The sequence below is a fragment of the Petromyzon marinus genome, chromosome 54 (genome assembly GCF_048934315.1).
Source record: "Petromyzon marinus isolate PM22_M1 ecotype Great Lakes invasive population chromosome 54, UKy_Petmar_22M1.pri1.0, whole genome shotgun sequence".
Classification (NCBI taxonomy): Eukaryota; Metazoa; Chordata; class Hyperoartia; order Petromyzontiformes; family Petromyzontidae; genus Petromyzon; species Petromyzon marinus.
Genome location: NC_133720.1, coordinates 5,802,277 through 5,822,061, shown reverse-complemented (window position 1 = coordinate 5,822,061; position 19,785 = coordinate 5,802,277). Strand labels below are relative to the sequence as shown.

The window sequence follows — 19,785 nt, the reverse complement described above, 5'->3', positions numbered from 1 at the left end:
TTTACGTTAAGACCACGCCCACGCAGGACCCGTTGACCAACCAGCAGCGCGCTATGTCCCGCCCTTTTTGTGGGAGGGGTGGATGAGGGGGTGGGGGAAGCGAGAGAGGGGTTGGAGGGGGAGGCGAGAGGGCGTGGCTCACAAAACAAACCGTCAGAAGTACGCGTGGCCAGCCATAATAACCCCGCCCTCGCCCCCCCCCCAAACCGCGCCCCACCCCCGTTTTCAGTCGTGGCACCGCCCACGCAGGACGCGTGGACCAATGAGCGCCGGCGCTTCGCGAGCCTTCTCGCGCCAGTGTGAACTGGAGGGGGGGGAGGGATTCTGGCGGGGGGCTTGTAGGGGTGGGTAGTCGGTGAGAGGGGCGTGTGTAAGGGGGGGGATAGGGGGGGTGTTTTGGGGGGGGGGGCGGGGGTAGGGGGCGCTCGTGGCCGTTGCCGAAGCTTGCTGGGGGGTTTGGGTGCGGGCAGCGCGCGCGCGCGCAGTGCACTCTGGGTCGCTGCGTCAGGAGCTCCGGGGCGGTGCTGGTGGTGGCAGCAGCAGTAGCAGCAGCAGCGGGAGCGGCTATCGCGGTGACGAGAGGCAGTAAGCAGCAGCAGCAGCGGCGTTCGTCATCGGCAGCAATATCATCATCAGCAGCAGCATCATCATCAGCAGCAGCATCGCCGGCAGGGCTTTCTGCACAAGTGCGCGACCTCCCCCAGCCCGAGTGTGCCCCACACAATGTCCAAGTTCGACCAAGTGCTGCTGCTGGAGCCGCCCAACGAGCTCAAGTTTAAAGGTGAGAGCGTGGCGGTTGGTGGTTAGTGGTGGATTGGGTGGCTGCTGGTGGTTGTTGTTGGTGGTTGTTTGCTGCTGCTGCAGCAGCAGCAGCAGCCGGTGGTGGTGGTGGTTGCAGCTGGACGTGACTCGGCGCTTCCGCTCTCCCCCGCGTCGTCTCCCGCCGCCGCCGCCGTTTTTTTTTTGCCGCCCGCCTCCTAGGCCGCGCCGCCATGTTTTTATCTCCGGCTTCTTCGCGGCTAAGCGATGAGGAGAGAGAGAGAGATGAACAACAACAGCAACAACAAACAGCAACAACAACGAATGTTGTTGTCGTCGCCGCCATCTCTCGCTCGTCACGCGGAGCGAGAGACGGCGGATAGAGCCTAGAGAGAGCGAGTGGAGAGACGTGGTGGGGGGGTGGTTGGGGAGAGAGTTGTAGGCACGCTCGGAGAGAGATGGGGCCCGATGGTGGGGGGGGGAGCGATGCGGTCGATTTGTGTGCGGTGCGATTGAAGGTGGGCAACGAGTTGGGGGGTGGGGAGTCCACACTCGACGTGGTGGGCGGTGGACACTCTTGCCTCGGGGAGGCGCCGAGGCTTGCTGTAAGCTAACTCGAAATCACGCGAGATGGACAATGGGCGAGATACGTTCCCAGGCGAAGGTGGACTGTGTAGTAGATTGGAGATGGGCGATGTGCACACACACACACGCTACAGTACTTAAGAAGACACGAGGCCTTGTTGAGGATGTAACTCGAAATCGCTCGCGATGGGACAATCGGCGAAGATACATTCACAAGCTCGCGTTGTACTTTGGAGTCGTGATTAGTGGGTAGATTAGAGATGGGCGATATGCGCACACTGCGGTACTTGAGGTGACGCCGAGGCTTGCCGAGGAGGAGGAGGTAACTCGTACTGCCTCTAGATGGACAATTTCGCGAGAAACATTCCCAAGCAAGGTGGACAATGTAGTAGCGGATTAAAGAGTGGGTCCACTCGAGACGAGCGATGGACTTTCTACTTTAGGGAGACACCGAGTGTTATTGAGGAGGTAACTCGAAATTACTCGAGATGGACAATGGGCGAAATGTATTCCCGAGCGAGGTGGACAATATAGTAGTAGATTAAATCGTGGATACATTGGAGATGGGCAATGCACACTACTTGAGAAGACACGAGGCTTGAGACAACTGTCGCCCACTTTAGATGGACACCGATGAGATGGACACACGGGGAATGATGGACAATGGGCGAAAATGTGTATGTGCTGCAAGCGAGGTGAACGAAAGAGAGTATATTAGATGGGCTCTATTCTTAGAAGACACGACTTCGAGACACGAGGGAAGGGATGTACAGCATACTTAAGGAGGTTGTATAATGCACCGGATGAAATGTACAAAGGAGGAGACACACACGCGAGGTGGACAATATCGTGAATGGTCGATGTGGGCAGTGCGCTGGACGACCACTGCGATAGGCACTAGAACTAGCAAGACGCTATGTGAACAAAAATATCTATATATACGAACACTTGGATTAAGTGAGACGCGAGAGAAAAGACAAACGTCTTAGAGGAGATGGACACGGGAGGGGGAGGTGAGAGACCACGCGTTAGGATAGGCGGTAGGGTAAATAGATTATTATATGGGCGCAATGCACTTAGAAGACACTGGATTAAACGCTGCCCCTCATACACTCAAGGTAGACTGTGGATACACTGGAGAGGAGGCCGGACTCGTGGAAAAGATTAGACTAAATACGACGGTAAATTCGAGCGTAGATGCTAAATAGATACAACGTGGATTGGACATCCATTAGGTAGGTGGACGGCAGGATGAACATTCTGCTGGGGGCGCCACAGTTGAGAGATGTTAACTACCTCGCCTTGTATTCAGAAGGTTGTGGGTTCGATTCCGACCCTGCCGCCTGCTGCTGTATAATTGGGAGTTTGCGGTGTCTCTCTCCCCGTGGATTTTTCTCCGGATCCACCAGTTTTTCCTTACACATTTATAATCAATGTGCGCTTAAAAGTATTTGGTTGCGATAAATTCCCACATGATAAACCACTTCAGGTATCATTTGTGGCCAGGTCGCGTCTGAAAAACAGCTATACAGCTCATTGGGCCTTACCTGGTAAAATGACGTCTTTTTTTAAACATGAGATTAGGTGCACAATGCACCAGATGTACAATAAAGTAGGCACTTGCAGTAGACACTGAACTGTAGAAATATAGACACTAGGAACACATGCTGTACTGTATATAAAATAGTATAAACGGACACAAGACTAAAGATAGGATAAATACAAGAATATATGAACAGTATAGGAGAGTGATAATAAACTAGACACTGCCATAATGGGCATTAGATGAGAGACTTCACTGAACACACACTGACCAACGTGGCTAAGCGTGGTCAAACACCCCCCCCCCCAAAAAAAAAGTGTGCCAGAGAGCCCTTCATCCAGCAGCGGATTTGACAAATTATTTTAAACTGCATAGAACACTGGACCAGATATACCCAGCCTGTACATTAAGGGACCAGATCCGATAGCCACGAGACTAGATAGACACTAGACTTGATAGACTGCACATTAAACTAGATGCTACGCTGGACTACATGCAGACTAGACTATATAACACTAGGTCAGATAGACATGAGACCAGACGCTTACGTCACTTAATTGATTTTACCTTTACATTTCTTGTTTATCCAGGAAGGTCACAGAGTCACGGGGACTCGTTTTTTTTCAGGAGCATCCTGCATTTTGGTTTTAATTTGCAGATGCTTTCAGCCGAATAAAGTCTTGAGTGTTTTGTATCTAGTATCTAGATGCATGTATCTAAGCCGACGTGTTAAATTTATGGTTTTATACCTGCGGGAGGAGACCGGAGCGCCCGGGGAAACCGCCGCCCCCCCAACGCGCGCGAGGAGGCAACGCTCTATCCTCCGTACAGATGGAAGCAGATGGCGATTAGTCCACTTGCTGGTTACTGCCTTCTCCTGCCGAGCCAGGGTACGGCACCTCAACACCCAACGGAAAGGGAATTTCACCAGAATTGTGCGATCCAACAACCCTCGCATCCCCAAAGTGTGCTGGATTCGAGACGCGCGCCACCACCGCCTGGCACAAACCAGACTCAATTATATATAACAGTGGACTGGAAACGACAATAATTTGGCATAAAACTACTGTTGCTTAACCCAAAATACAAATGTGAATGATTGTATTGGCTACGAAAAGGCAACGTTTTAAGTTGGACTTGAAACTAGATTACAAGGCAGAAGACTTTTTATTTCACACAAACACCCTTTCACGACCAATCTTTCTCATTTTGTTTCTTTCGCGCTAGATTGTGTAAGTATGAAGTAAGTTAGAGCGATAGCTCCTCCATCATCTAACAGCCAAATAAATTAAGGTTTTCACGTGGGCACATGTGACACTTGATTCTGTTGAGAACCGGTTAGGTTGAAACATAAGTACCATTTTTTTAATTTTATAAAACTAGGGACACTTAAACTTGAGTAGAGAGATGATGGGCAGTAAACTAGAGAGTAGACTGCATGTCACACTGCACTAGTGAGACAATACATTATATTAGCTATACTAAACAGACTAGTATTTATGTCGTCTAGTGTTATAGTACAAACTGGAACGAGACTGGATAGACACTAGACTAGATGGACACGAGACAGAAGACTATACTCTGGACTGCTTATTAGACACAATGATAGTGGATCAATATTGGATAAGTGTCTTTATTGCACAATATTATTATAACTACTATAATTAGTTTGATTACATGACCACTCAACTAGCTGAGTTTAACAATCAGCTCGACTACAGGCTACACCACACAGACACTACATTTCAATCAGGCTAGATCGAGAATAGGTTAGACACTCAACTAGATACAAATAATAGACTACATTTATATTACACTAGACTAGACCCTAGATTAGTAATATGCACCAGATGGACGCTAGATTTGCATGATGACATGGCCTATTGGTACCACGTTTGCCGTTTAACCGTGCAGACCGCCCTGGTTAATACCGCAGTCTGTACTAAACAGTTAAATACACGCCGCCAACTGCCTTGCTCTCGCAGTGTGCTCATTAATCTCGTGACATCATTGGAAATGAGTAGGCCAGCGTCGTGGTCCGAATTATTTTGTGCAGAACTGCGACTTCATGGTGGAAGGAAAGCCTTTCGTGACAAACGGTGCAAATGCCACATTTGACTAAAATGTAATGATTGCGTCAATGATTCAAAGTCTGGAGAGAGGACATATTTTGGACAAGCGAGAAAAGGACTTAAAATTAAGATTAGATGTAAAATGATCAAGCTAAACCTTAAGCATAAGAGTGTTCTAGAAACAGACCAGACTAAACGTGACAGCAGACGACAAACCGATAATAGTTGAGATAAAGACTAGACTGATTTGGGATGAAAACTAGCCTGTAATAGACAGCAAGCAATTTACTTAAGAGTAGACTAGAAGCAGAAAATATAGACATGGACCACGCCAACGTAAAAATGTTATCGGGACAAACAGATATAAACGAGACTGTGGCGATTAGACTACAGCCAGACTGCACAGGAACGTGATACCAGGACCAGACTGTAGAGCTGGTTAGTATGCACTGCAGGACCACAATCGGACTGGATCTAAACCAGGAGCTTGATGCATACCAGAGGCAGAAACCAAGGACCAGATCCAAAGACCAAAGCAATACATCAGAAGTACAACTCGCAGCGGATAAGGGACCAAATGAGACACGCGGACCAGCATTGGTTTAAACCCGGAGAAAAAAAAAACTAGGATTAAACGACAGTATAACTTAACTAGCGCCAACAACCAGGACACCAGAACCGGAAAAGTCTAGAACAACAAAAATAAACGAATAGTAACTTGAGCAAAACTAGAACCGTATGAAGTCCGGAACGAATAAGAGACCCCCCCCCCTCCAGGATCCTACATAAGGGGAACTCGGTGCGGTGTTCTCACCAACACTGGAAAGCACGTAACCTTTGGACCCAGGAAAGGTCCTGGGCCATTCCAGCTGAGATGTTGTTCAATTGCTCCGTGACCCTTCAGCATTGATCCCACGATGCCGTGCCTGGTTTGACAGTCCAGGTGAGAGCGTACAGCTCTCTTCATAAAGGAAGAAAGTGGGCCTGGCATTGAGTGCAATCGAACAATTGCACCTACTACAATACAAAGCACAGATTCGGCCAATGTTTAAAATGCTGTTGACATATCGGGTGGAGCACCCACAGTTCCTTCTTCACTGCGCTTGATTGCATTCATCATATTGCAGTCAAGTTGACTGATGAATCCAGCACTCATGAATTTACTCTAGTCGGTCGCCTCCTATAGCTCTGCTATCGCTACTGCCATGGTTACCCTTCCTGTGAACTTGAGTCATTGATTCTCCACCCTTGTGGACTGACCGTTTTGTCGTCTCCAGACTGTCCAACAACTCATACTGCAGGTTACAACACTCGTTCACACTCGCCCATTCACACACTCACCCATCCACTCACTCGCCACACTGCAGGCCACAACATACTCACCCATTGACTCACCCATCTGCTCACTCACCAAACTGCAGGTCATAACACACCCATTCACACACCACAGGTTACAATGCACTCACCTATCCACTCACCCGTCCACTCGCCACACTGCAGGTCACAATGCACTCACCAATCCACTCACCACACTGCAGGTCACAATACACTCACCCATCCACTCACCACACTGCAGGTCACAATGCAGTCACCAATCCACTCACCACACTGCAGGTCACAATACACTCACCAATGCACTCACCACACTGCAGGTCACAATGCACTCACCATTCCACTCACCACACTGCAGGTCACAATGCACTCACCATTCCACTCACCACACTGCAGGTCACAATACACTCACCAATGCACTCACCACACTGCAGGTCACAATGCACTCACCATTCCACTCACCACACTGCAGGTCACAATGCACTCACCATTCCACTCACCACACTGCAGGTCAGAATGCACTCACCCATCCACTTGCCACACTGCAGGTCAGAATGCACTCACCACACTGCAGGTCACAATGCACTCACCATTCCACTCACCACACTGCAGGTCAGAATGCACTCACCAATCCACTCACCACACCACTTCTCTTTCCGCTCTTTCCCTCGCACCGCTTGACTTTGGAATTCCCTCCGATCGTCTCTTAACCCGAGCTCTTCTAACCTTGCTTAATTCAAGAAACGTTACCTATTGCAACTTGGTGATATTTGTTGCTGGTCAGTTGGTGTTTTGGGCTTCTGCTCGGCAACTGCGATTAAAACGCAAAGTAAGGTGACGAGGGGGGGGGGGTGGGGGAGTGATGAAGAAAAGGTCAAATTCGAATAAGTTTTACCCTTTCTGGCAATAAAACAGGTCTTAAGATGTTCAAACACCAAATCGATTTCTTTTGCAAGGAATCAAGTCTGCATTAACCACAGGTACTTGTGGTGAATATAAAAAGAAAACATGCTCTGATAATATATGCATTGTCTTTGAAACTGATTGGCCCACACCAGGGACAGCCGCCTTTATGAGCAAGTCTCAACAGTGTCTGACCAGAGAACTCCCAAAGTGGAACAGTGTAAAGCCAATGCACATATCGGGGGATTTATAGCTCGGGGTGAGCAGCTAATTTTCATGCTTTGATACTGGCAAAAAAGGACCAATGATAATTATGAGGTCATTTTTAGACCCTGGTTCTGGAACCTCCCAACTGCCCCCCCCCCCCACCACTAAACTAGAAAATGTTCCCGCCTCATGTGAATGCATGTCCTTCAAGGGAGAGGGCAGCAACCCACAGACTGCTCCACGCTGGGATATGCAATGGGTCCAATATAAAAAAAAAAACACAAAGTAAGGTTCCCGTGAGAATCCATGCTCTTCTAGCTGGATATGTGAAGCAGGCCAGTTCACTTCACAATGGATGTGGAAATACAGCACGAGTCAGAACTTGATAAACACCAACTTTAGAGCTGGATAAAGACCAGCAATAGGAGTAGAACGGGTTAAATATAGACAGATTTAGAACCAAGACCAGAGCCAGGCAAAGAGCAGAATTTCACAGAATGAACAATACAAACGTAAATTGACTGGACTACCATTGTATCAGAACCAGACCATCTTAATTTATTATTTATACCACGCCTCCCAGGCAGTGCCTCTCAAAGCAGAGGAACAAAGGGGCAAATATGACGTTTAAAACAATGCAGTCGAGACAATATACACGAGGACAAGCACTGCACAGTACCAGACAAGATATTTACTTAAATCATTCCACCACTTCAGACAAGAATTGGAATCTAAAAACTACGCCCAGCCATTCCATCCTCTGGGCCCGCCCTCCCCACCCAGCCCCTCCCCACCCCCTCCGTGACGGCCGATGTTGGGGTCGTCCTTGCCGATACGCGTGCTGTTGGGGAGGGAAACTCTGCCCTCACCCGCAACGGCCATGTCCAAGGGAGACCTAATTAGCGGAGAATCTAATTTAGGCGGCGGGATAGGTGAGCGGGGATCGTGTTTCTGTCACTGTAAATTTAGTCAAGCGGTGACGTCGGCAGCATGCTTCCCAGCTCGCCGCTGTGCTTAGCCCCTGCCCCCCCCCACCTCTGCATTCAGAGGGCGATGGCGTGTGGAAGTCGGTCGCACGGAACGTTTGATCACACGGATTGTTTGATAACACGGAGAGGGAGAGAAGTTTCACTCGCCCGTGTTTAGATCACGTGGACCGTTCCATCGCGTGGAGACCGTTGTCAATCGCGCAGAACATTCGTTCCATCACCCCGGAGGCTCCCCAACACGCCACCGCACTGAACGTTCCATCGCATGGGGAACATTCCATCGCACGGAAGGTTCCGTCACAATTCGACGTTCCGCCACGTGGAGCGGTCCCGTCGAGCAATGTTCGATCGCATAAGGTTCCCTTGGCATGGACGAATCGGTACGATTACTGCCCTGCCGCAACCGAACGGTGCGTGGTGTCCCGCCCCCGCAGGTCCGTTCACGGATGTCGTCACCACGAACCTGAAGCTGACAAATCCATCCGAAAGACGGGTCGTGTTCAAGGTGAAGACCACGGCGCCGCGCCGGTACTGCGTGCGGCCCAACAGCGGCATCTTGGAGGCCGGCTCGTCCATCAATGTCTCTGGTAAGTACGGCGCTGTGTCACCGGGCACGGCATTGCCAGCACCAGCCATAGACACGATCTAAACGGGCTCTGTAAATGGTGCCGAGCGCGAGACGTGCGCCTGAATCTTCCCCGCGCTGTGACAACATGACCGCCAGTAGCCTGAGCCGCTGAATTTCTTGCGAGCGTTCATTCCACGAGAATACTGGAGAAATCCGATGAGCTATGAAGCTCATTTTCACACATGTCAAATATCCCACTAGGTGGGCTCTGCTATCCCGAGTCCTCTCGCTGTCTCCGATTCGTCGCCATCCCCCGCAGTGACGCCGCATGCTTTCCTGCCCTCGTTGGCGTCGCAGTGGCGAGATGTTAACTCCCTCGCCTTGTATGCAGTAGATCATGGGCTCAATCCTGACTGACGCCTCTTTAGTATTTGGCTGCTGTACATTTCTACGTGGTGGGCCACTTTTGTTGTGCTATCTTTTGTGATAGCCAGGTCGCTTCTGAAAAAGAGCTGTCTGGCTCAGTGAGCCTTTCCTGGTAAAATAAAAAAATCGTTAAACAATGCAACTCCTTGCCATTCACCCTTCATTTTCCCTCTTCCTTTCGCCCGGCTTTCATTGTTCTGAACTTTCCAATGTAGTCTTCTGGCTTTTTGGCCACATGACCGAACCATCTCAGTCCTCTGCTCACCCAACTTCCACTCTGTCGACGCTGCTGCTACATTCACTCGCCGTCTCGCCTCCCCAGCTCCCAATAAAGAGGACTGTTTAACGTTCGGGCAAATAACACAAATAACTGACTTGATTTTGGGGGGCCTCCAGCAGCAGCAGCAGCAGCATTGCAGAATGAGAATCAGAATATTTACACCGGAGGAATCCAATGAGCTTTAAAGCTCTTTTTCACAGATGTCCAGTTTCGGGGCGGGTCGGAACGTTAGAACAACAAACAATACAAAAATACGATAGCGGGGAAAAGTATAAGAAAGGTAAACAAATCACTTCAAAAAATATATACAAATTAAACTAAACTATTTTGTCATCTTACCAGGTAAAGCCCACTACTGAGCCATTAGCTTCTTTTTCAGAAGCGACCTGGCCACAATTGATAGCTCAATGAAGTGGCTTATCATCACGTGGAAATGTATAGCAGCACAACTTACAAAGTAATGAGGCCTCTCCCCATAGATGAGTGTGGTGGTAACGCACACCTTTAATCTCCACCACTGGTGGAGGCGAGCGTTGGTGGATCGCACACATCTTGTGAAGCCACCTTCGAGGTGGCCATACCCTGGCTTGCCAGGAGAAGGCGTCACAGCAAAATCTGGAATCCACTCAATGCGTTCCATTCGCCATGAGACGGTGTTACCCGCTCACACAGTTGGGTTTTCTCCGGTCTCCCCCCTCATAAATCTGCCGGAAAAATCTTAACATATAAAGGATGGCAGAGCTTCGGCAGTTGGTGGTGCCAGCTCGCCGCCCGGCTTCCTTCCCGCTTGTCTGCGGTTCCTCGCGCATCCTAGCTCTCTCTTTGAGAGCGAGCAAAGAGTGTGCGTCGGCGCGTTACAAGTTGAGATAATTTGTAAATGCGGCTAGTCTGTGCTGTACGTTTGTCTGGACCATTCCCTCCCTGAGCGCTGCACCAAATCCAGTGTACAACGTGTGGCCAAGACGCGTTCGGGATGGCACCTCGGAATGAGAATATTTATTTGCACTGGAGGAATCCGACGAGCTATAAAGCTCTTTTTCACAGATGTCCAGTCGTGGGCGAGTCAGAACATTACAATGACTTAGATCAATAAGATCAGCTTTATTGCTCGTGTGCAGGCAGGTGCCAGGTGGATTATTGTATCGGAGAGCTGTTGAGAGATGGCGACGACTTGGAGCCACTTTCATCCGTTAGTGGATTGGCATAAGGGCTGGAGTTTCAATTAACGTCAGTGTCACCTCCGCTGATTGGGGGGGGGGGGGAGGTGCATGTGTTAAACATTGGCCAATCTCTCTCCCGGCTTGCTCACCCCGTTGCTAAAGTACCGTGCAGAGGATTCGTTTTGACTTAACTTTCGTGACTGCAGGAAATCATATTCGTTGGTTCTTTCGATAAAGTCACGTAAATAAAAAAGAAAGGTAAATTTTTATGTTATTTATTCACTTTATTTTTATTATTTTTCTATCTACGCGACGTTACCAAAAGAACCAAAGAATGCAGATGGTTCGTGTTGAGCTCTCATACGATTGCCGTTGATGGAGCTTTACTTGATGGGAGCTTGACCACTCCAAGGAGATGGCATCGGTAGCCTGCCAATAGTATGACTGGATTCGTCTCTCCGTTTGCATCGCTCTGCCACCAATAATGCAAGGCACAACGTTTCTCTTGTTTCTGCTTCTTCCCTCGAACTTTTCAACTGCGGAATTCTCTCCCGTTGTCTCTTTTCCCCAAGCTCTCATCATCATCATCCTGATTTCATCATCATCGTCATGATTTTAAACCCCACTATCTTTCTGATCTCGTCAAGGAGCATTAACCGTCGCGTGAAGTCCGGTCATCCTCCCAGCGGCTTTTGGCGAGCCACCGGACAAAGACGGTGGTCACAGCCTCGCGCACTTTCATATGCGTTCCTGCGGCCGTCTGGAACACTCTTCTTTGCGATATTAGGAAGCCACTGGCGCTATGCGCTTTTAAATCATCTAGATTGACAAACTCATTTCTTTAGAAGTTCCTTTTGTGCTCGGCACCATTGTCCTTCCCCCGCACGTCCAATTAGCGCAGTTGGCTATGTACGGTACGAAAAAAGTTCAACATACATAATTGATGGCCATCATCAATCATCTAATCCACTTCTGCATGATGGCTTCCACCAAGCCGTCGCCTCTTCTCAGGGGACTTGCATTGCAACGATCTCGTAGTCTAGATTCGGCGGTTCTCAACCTTGCCAAACCACAGCGGGGAACACGACCCCTCAACCTTCAGACATGTTCGCAGATCGTCACGCAGTCGTGAAACGTGGCGTTTTTGTGCAAATCAATTGTGCCTGCGACAGGTCCGCGGACTGCCTCGCCGCGGTCTCGCGGACCACGGGTTGGAAGCTGATGAAACTCTGGGGTTTCATCCATCGCTCCGTTATTCATGGCGGACATCTTCCCCGGACGTGGCATTCCACCCTTTGGGCTGCCATTCCACCCTTTGGGCTGCCGTTCCATCCAAAGTCCTGACCACCAGGGGGGTGGGGGTGTCGCCCACGTGACGGCCGCCTCATTCCAGAGCGGCCGTGACTCGCGCGGGCGTGCGCTGTGCATTTCTCGTGCCGACGCGTTTTTTTGTGTGCGCCAGTGATGGAAGGCTGTTGTGGTGTGCGCCTGTTTGCCTGATGACTGTGTGTGCCCGTGTTTGACGACTGTTATATGTGCGCGTGTTTGTTGACTGCGGAGTGCTAGTGTAGTCGGCAGCCCGCTGCGCTTTTGTCTTCTTTCATACTGCTGATGTAGATGCAGAGCAACGACTACCATTTCGCATTCAGGTGGTCAAGCCAGATAACCGCGTCTGATGTAATGTCTCCTTCGTATGTGTGGATCGGGGCATTGTGTCGTTATACTTTGTACGGTCTATGCTGGAGGACCACAAGCGCACACTGGAGAGTTTCGAATTTTCCACATGTGCATCATGTATCCGCATTTGCCGTGGTCAGTGCGCTACGAACCCGGCGACCCGGGTTCGATTCCAGCTCACGGCCAACACCAGTGCCGATTATCTGAACCGGTCATGGGCCTCTCCTAGGTCGACTCAGCCTCAAATGAGTACCTGGTGCGGTGTGCAAACATCGCCACTGGCCACTGGGGAGACAAAGGCGGCTGGCCGTGGTGCTGGCCTTCATAGCTGCTTCCTAACAGCACTTGCCTCAACAGTGTTTAACATTGTCTGACAACCGTGCATGTGTGTCTGACAACTTGCGTGCGTTTCGACTGCGTGTGCATCTGATGACGGTGCGTGTGTCTTATCACTCGGCGCGTGCGTCATCGTCCCTTTCCTATGTGCGTGCGTGTGTGTGCGTGCGGTGTGTGTTTAGGTGCTCGATAACAGCACTCACCTCCCCCCCCCCGATAGTCTGTTGGGGCTACCCCCTGGGGGGGGGAGGGAGGAGGGGGATCTTTGTGGATGTGATGTAACGACTTTGCGCGCGTCTCAGATGCCTGCCTACGTCACTGACCGCCGTTTGTCTCCCCCACCTCCGCCGCTCCCCGCAGTTATGCTGCAGCCCTTCGACTACGACCCCAACGAGAAGAGCAAACACAAATTCATGGTGCAGACGATGTTTGCGCCCCAAGACACGTCGGACATGGATGCCGTGGTGAGCCGCTGCGCTGTCGGTTCCGTCTGCTGTAAAACTCATCAGCAGTTAACTTTTCGGGGGGGGGGGGGGTGGTGGCGGAGGGGAAGGGAACAACGTCCGCATTGTCGGTGCACAATAGTGAGCATTGTACCGTATATACGTTTCGTCGCCTCGACGCCAATTAAATGGCTGTCTCAAAACTTGGCGACCCGTGTGTGTGTGTGTGTAAAATCATTTGCACTTATAAGGAGCTTTTCACGAAAAAAGTGTCAAGGCGCCGTGCGTGAAAATGAGCAAGATAAAGAAAGAGGCGGTTGTCAGAAGAATGGTCAAAGAGGAGCACAGCTAATTAGGAAAACCTTTTGAAAATAAACTGTAGCTTTCGATATGGGACTTTTGAGTTATCAACACTGTCCCGAAGCCTCATCTCCAGTTGTAGTAGGGGGTCACATCACCGGTGGGGGGGGGGGGGGGGGGGTCACCAGTAGAGAGTTCCACAACCGTGGGGGGGCACCAGTAGGGAGTTCCACAACCGTGGGGGCGGGGGGGGGGGCGGCACCAGTCGGGAATCTCACAACCAGGGTGGGTGGGGGTGGGGCACAATTGGCAAACCATAGGGACCCTTGTGGTGGAATAATGTTGATGATACGTATAAACCGTACTTGACTATGCTGATCTTTATGGGTTGGTGTGGAGATGCGGACACACAGATGTACGATTTTCTGCACTGCCCTGTCCGCTGCCCAAAAGCCGATATATATATAGCACATATAACACCTTGGTATAGGCACGAGCCAGGCTTATACCTGCTTAGCTTCCGCGTTGTGACAAAAGCGGGCACGATTCTGGAGATTTGGTAGCAGCTCTGCACGGTTTGTCATTCACGTGCGCTAATCCTCCGCGTGTGCCCATCGGTGCGACGGTTACTGACGGTCCACTGGAACCCTGTTTACCGGACGTTCGGAACCGGTCACCGGTTTTCGTCTTCATCAACCCCGCCCAAGGCTCTCGACCAGTTTTTAATTTGACGCCGTCTCCTGAAGGACGTTGCTCCATCGGCGATACCCTCACAGCGTCGCGGCGCCGCCTGAGTTTCCGCGGCTGCGCCGTGCTTCCGGATCGTGCCCGCTGTGTGGTTTGGCCCCGGCCTGCGACGTTGTTCGCGCCACGTGCCACGGGCAGTTTCTTGAGGACTTGAAGTGAACTAAAGAGTCTTGTGTGTTTGTGTCTGTGTGTGTGTCCGTTTGTGTGTGTGTGTCTTGTCTTTACTGCCTGCCACCTCAGTGGAAAGATGCTAAGCCCGATGACTTGATGGACTCCAAACTGAGGTGTGTGTTCGAGCTGCCCCCCGACCAGGAAAAGCAGGTGAGTGTTTATTTCCCGTCGAGTTTGCGCAAACACAAAACAATGTTTATCATTCTTGTTGTTTCGATTCAAAGCTTTCGTGACTGCAGGGATTCACATTCTTGGTTCTTTCGGTAAAGTCACCACGTAGAAGGGAAAGAATAAAACAATAAAAATATATTATCGTATTATATTTTTATTGTTTTATTGTTTCCCTTCTACGTGACTTTACCGAAAGAACCAAGAATATTCTTGTTGTCGTTACGCTCGTTTACCCGGTGAAGTCTCGCCGAGTCTCGTTTCGAGGAGAGTCCCGCCAAGGTTTGGTTGCGGTCTGCAGGCAACGTGGCTTTGTAATCCCGAAGGAGTCATTTGCAGGTGTGCTCGTGTTTTGCATTGGGATGTTTGGCCAACGCCAGTGACGTACGGTTGTTTGGCTATGAGAAGTAAAGCGGAGTACCGGAATGAAACCAGTGCTAGAACATGGGGGGGGGGGGTGGGGGGAGGGGGGATGATGAACCCGATGAGTACAAAGCTGCACGCATACGGCCGCAAGAGTTGGGAATCGAACCCAGACCCTTGTTGCTGCGAAGCCACCAGTGTTGCCACTGTGCCACCCACCCAACCCAAAATAGCCCTGGCACCATGGGTTGCTAGGTCAGAGTTCCAGTCAAGGACTCTGACCAACCACCTGGTTCTGATGTGGGAAAGCGATGATGATGATGAACCCGGCGAGTGAAGAAGGCCATGCTTTTGAAAGCCATCGTTGTCAGATGTTCTACATTCTGTGAAGCGTTGAGGAAAAAAAAACAAAGGCAAAGTTTGTCTTGTTGCCCAATGTTTATCCCAATTGTTATTTTCAAACCCAGTTACTGAGCACAGGTCAAAGAGTGTCAAGCGGGCAGCGGCAAAACTGGCGCAATCGCAAGCTGTTAAGTCAAAAAGATGGAGAGTTTACACGTTTCTGGAATTGAGCAAATTGGTTATAAGAGCTTGGGAGGGAGGGAGCGAGGGAGGGAGGAAGACGATGGGAGGGGGGGAGATGATGGGAGGGAGGGAGACAATGAGAGGGAGGGAGACGATGTGAGGGAGGGAGATGATGAGAGGGAGGGAGACAATGAGAGGGAGAGAGACAATGAGAGGGAGGGAGGGAGACGATGAGAGGGAGGGAGACGATGAGAGGGAGGGAGACGATGAGAGGGAGGGAGACGATGAGAGGGAGGGAGGGAGACGATGGGAGGGAGGGAGACGATGTGAGGGAGGGAGACGATGGGAGGGAGGGAGGGAGACAGAGGGAGGGGGGGAGACGATGAGAGGGAGGGAGACGATGAGAGGGAGGGAGGGAGACGATGAGAGGGAGGGAGACGATGAGAGGGAGGGAGACGATGAGAGGGAGGGAGACGATGAGAGGGAGGGAGACGATGGGAGGGAGGGAGACGATGAGAGGGAGGGAGACGATGAGAGGGAGGGAGGGAGACAATGAGAGGGAGGGAGACGATGAGAGGGAGGGAGGGAGACAATGAGAGGGAGGGAGACGATGAGAGGGAGGGAGGGAGACGATGGGAGGGAGGGAGACGATGAGAGGGAGGGAGACGATGAGAGGGAGGGAGACGATGAGAGGGAGGGAGGGAGACAATGAGAGGGAGGGAGACGATGAGAGGGAGGGAGACGATGAGAGGGAGGGAGGGAGACGATGGGAGGGAGGGAGACGATGGGAGGGAGGGGGGGAGATGATGGGAGGGAGGGAGACGATGGGAGCGAGGGAGACGATGGGAGGGAGGGAGACGATAGGAGGGAGGGAGACGATGGGAGGGAGGGAGACGATGGGAGGGAGGGAGACGATAGGAGGGAGGGAGACGATGGGAGGGAGGGAGACGATAGGGAGGGAGACGATGGGAGGGGGGGAGACGATGGGAGGGAGGGAGACGATGGGAGGGAGGGAGGGAGACAATGGGAGGGAGGGAGACGGTGGGAGGGAGACGATGGGAGGGAGACGATGGGAGGGAGACGATGGGAGGGAGACGATGGGAGGGAGACGATGGGAGGGAGACGATGGGAGGGAGACGATGGGAGGGAGACGATGGGAGGGAGATGATGGGAGGGAGGGAGACAGAGGGAGTGGGGGAGATGATAGGAGGGAGGGAGACAATGAGAGGGAGGGAGGGAGATTATGGGAGGGAGGGAGACGATGGGAGGGAATTGCAGGGCTAATGCACAAACACTTTGTTGAAGCTTGCCTGAGGGCACCAAGGTGGGTAAGATGTATACATGAGGACGTGGGTTCCATCCAGACCTAGCCCACCTGTATACAGTGGTACCCCGGAGATCGAACTTAATGAATGAAAATTTCATTAATTGGTTCAAGACACAAGAAATCTCTCATTATAAAGCATTTTGACACGAAGTTTACAGTAATGGCAAACATAAAATAAAAAAAAGAGAAACACATGAAATAAATGAATAAATACATGGAATAAATGAGATAAATGAACATTGAACTTCACTTTACCTGTAGTAAGGAGAGTTGATGGCTTGAGTGGAAGGTGGTGAGGAGATGGTGGTGGTGTTATTGTTTGTAAGGGGAGTCCCCTTTGTCTGGGCAAGCGTCATGCACGCTGCTGGCCATCAGCGTCTTAGCCGTGTACAGGTTCTTGCAAGTCGCGATTGCCGTTCGACCTCCGAATTTCGTTCGGTTTCCGGGGCAAAAAATTGTTGGGAAATACTAAATATCTTTCGAACACCGATTTGTTCGAGTTCTGGTGCATTCGATCTCCGAGGTTCTACTGTATATTTGTAGTGTGCATGTTCTCCCCCGTGGTCGTGTGGAATTTTTCTCCGGGTCCTCCGGTTGCTCCCTCCACGTTTAGAATCAACGTCACGTGTTTCGAGCATTTGGCTACTATACATTGCCACATCCATAATAAAGCTTTTTTTTGGGTTGGATCGCGTAAAGCCTCCGTGTTAAAACAATCCCACGTGATAAGCCACTTCGTTGGGCTGCCGTTTGTTGCCAGGGCGCTTCTGAAAAGAGCCGTGCAGCCCAGTGGGCCCTTTTCGTTTGTAGAATGCGATGAAGTCGCGCTTCCTCGGGTCTGTTTTTTGGCCGCCCGTCCCCCAGAACGACTTGGAAACGAGCAAAGTAGCGAACGTCACGGCCGCGGTGAACAAGTCGGAGGTAGGCGCGGCAAAGCCGCTGAGTGCGGCGCTGGACGACTCGGAGGTCAAGAAGGTCATGGACGATTACAAGAAGCTGCAGTCGGAGGTTCAGAAACTGCGCGAGGAGAACCGGAGGCTCGTGGTAAAGACGCACACGGGGACGATATATGAGAGTGCGCAACGATGGGCCCGTAGCGTAGCAGACACCTCGGAGCGCTGGGATAGATGCACGGGGGACACGGGAGGGACCGGGCTAGGGAAGGAGTGGTTGGCTAGCTCACCCACCCACCCACCTCGCCCGCTTGCACACACCTACCTGTTCACTCGCCCACCCACTCAACTACTCACCCACTCACTCGCTTGCCCACAGACCTACCTGTTCACTCACCTTCTCACCCACTCACACACCTGTTAATTATCCCACTCACTCGCTTACCCACATACCTGCCTGTTCACTCACCCACCCAACCAATCACCCACTCACTCGCACATCTGTTAATTCTCCCACTCACTCGCTTACACACACACCTACCTGTTCACAATTCCCCCACTCACTCGCTTACATACACACACACCTACCTGTTCACTCACCTACCCACTCACCTTTTCACCCACTCACACACCTGTTAATTCTCCCACTCACTCGCTTACCCACATACCTGCCTGTTCACTCACCCACCCAACCAATCACCCACTCACTCGCACATCTGTTAATTCTCCCACTCACTCGCTTACACACACACCTACCTGTTCACAATTCCCCCACTCACTCGCTTACACACACACACACCTACCTGTTCACTCACCTACCCACTCACCTTCTCACCCACTCACACACCTGTTAATTCTCCCACTCACTCGCTTACCCACACACTTACCTGTTCACTCACCCACCTACTCACACCTACCTGTTCCTTCCTAAGAGGCATCGTCTTGTTGCGTTTGCGCGCGATTTGTTTCCGCAAACGTGGCGCCGATAATCCCCAGTGCGCATTTCAAAATTTCTCCTGCACGGTGTCCACGCCGCAGTCTGCATCACTCCCCCCCCCCCCCCCCCACTCACCCCCCTCACCCCATCCCTGCCACAAAAAATAAATTGGGGGGGCAAGGGTGGGTGGAAGGGGGGCGGGGAGGGGCCGTGTCACCTCGCCGCGCCCGCGTGCCGTGTCCGAGCGTGAGCCTGACCGTGGTTCCGCGCCGTCCCTCCCTCTCCCCCTCTCCCCCTCTCCGGACAGGACGAAGACGGCGTCCGACTGCGCCACGGGGCCCAAGTAGACAACAGCGGCATGAGTGCGATGCCCAAGCAGCTCTCGATGAAGGAGGGCACCGCCAGCGCCTTCCCCTCCCTGGCTGTCGTCATCGCTGCCATCTTCCTGGGCTTTTTCTTGGGTAAATTTATCCTGTAGGGGAAGGAGGGTGGAATCGTACAACTACCATCCCCCCCTCCCTCTCCTCCCTTTCCCACCACCCACCACTTCCCCACCCCACACCTGAATGCTGCAGTCTGATGATGATAATAATAACTCCCCATTACTCAACTATAATTGCGCATCATATCCAGTTCTTGCCTTTTACATAGATCTGACGTCACACGTTACGGACCCCAGGATTTGCGGGAGTTTTTTTTTTACGTGCACGGGTGAGCGGATGGGACGGGGAGCGAAAGCGAGCATTTTGTGGGCGGTCTCTGGTTGATGTCCGTGGGCAGCAGCGGAAGAAGATAAATCCTGTCAAGCCCCGAATAATAATTGTCGTTTAAAAAGAAAGAAAAAAAACCCTATAAACGTACGAAAGGAAAACCCCCTTCTTGACGAAACTGGCGGGCTGAGTCTGGCAGATGCAAACCGAGGTGTTGGGTGCTGTAACACTAAAACTCCGAGGTGCCATCGGTGTTCGACGCATGCAGCCGGGGCTATAGAATGCATAACCCCCACCCCCCCGCCCCCCCCCCCCCCACCTTGCATTTTAAAGCCTCTACATTTCAGTTGGGTGTGGACGGTGT

At 51.4% G+C, this 19,785-nt stretch overlaps 1 protein-coding gene across 1 annotated transcript; it reads left to right on the top strand.

Moving 5' to 3' along the window:
• The first annotated feature begins 531 nt into the window (after nt 1–531).
• Nucleotides 532–19,604, top strand: LOC116954254 (vesicle-associated membrane protein-associated protein A). The gene is made up of 6 exons (XM_032974834.2): nt 532–781; nt 8,825–8,977; nt 13,198–13,301; nt 14,568–14,648; nt 17,746–17,925; nt 19,019–19,604. The coding sequence occupies exons 1-6, from the start codon at nt 724–726 to the stop codon at nt 19,187–19,189; spliced, it is 747 nt and encodes a 248-aa protein (XP_032830725.1). The 5' UTR covers nt 532–723; the 3' UTR covers nt 19,190–19,604.
• The last annotated feature ends 181 nt before the right edge of the window (nt 19,605–19,785 follow it).

Bases quoted from the DNA above. Each gene is read 5' to 3' on its own strand.
- LOC116954254 (XM_032974834.2), top strand. From the start codon at position 724: ATGTCCAAGTTCGACCAAGTGCTGCTGCTGGAGCCGCCCAACGAGCTC. The intron at 13,302-14,567 runs GTGAGCCGCTGC...CTGCCACCTCAG, and splicing joins CGTCGGACATGGATGCCGTG to TGGAAAGATGCTAAGCCCGA. The intron at 17,926-19,018 runs GTAAAGACGCAC...CTCTCCGGACAG, and splicing joins AGGAGAACCGGAGGCTCGTG to GACGAAGACGGCGTCCGACT.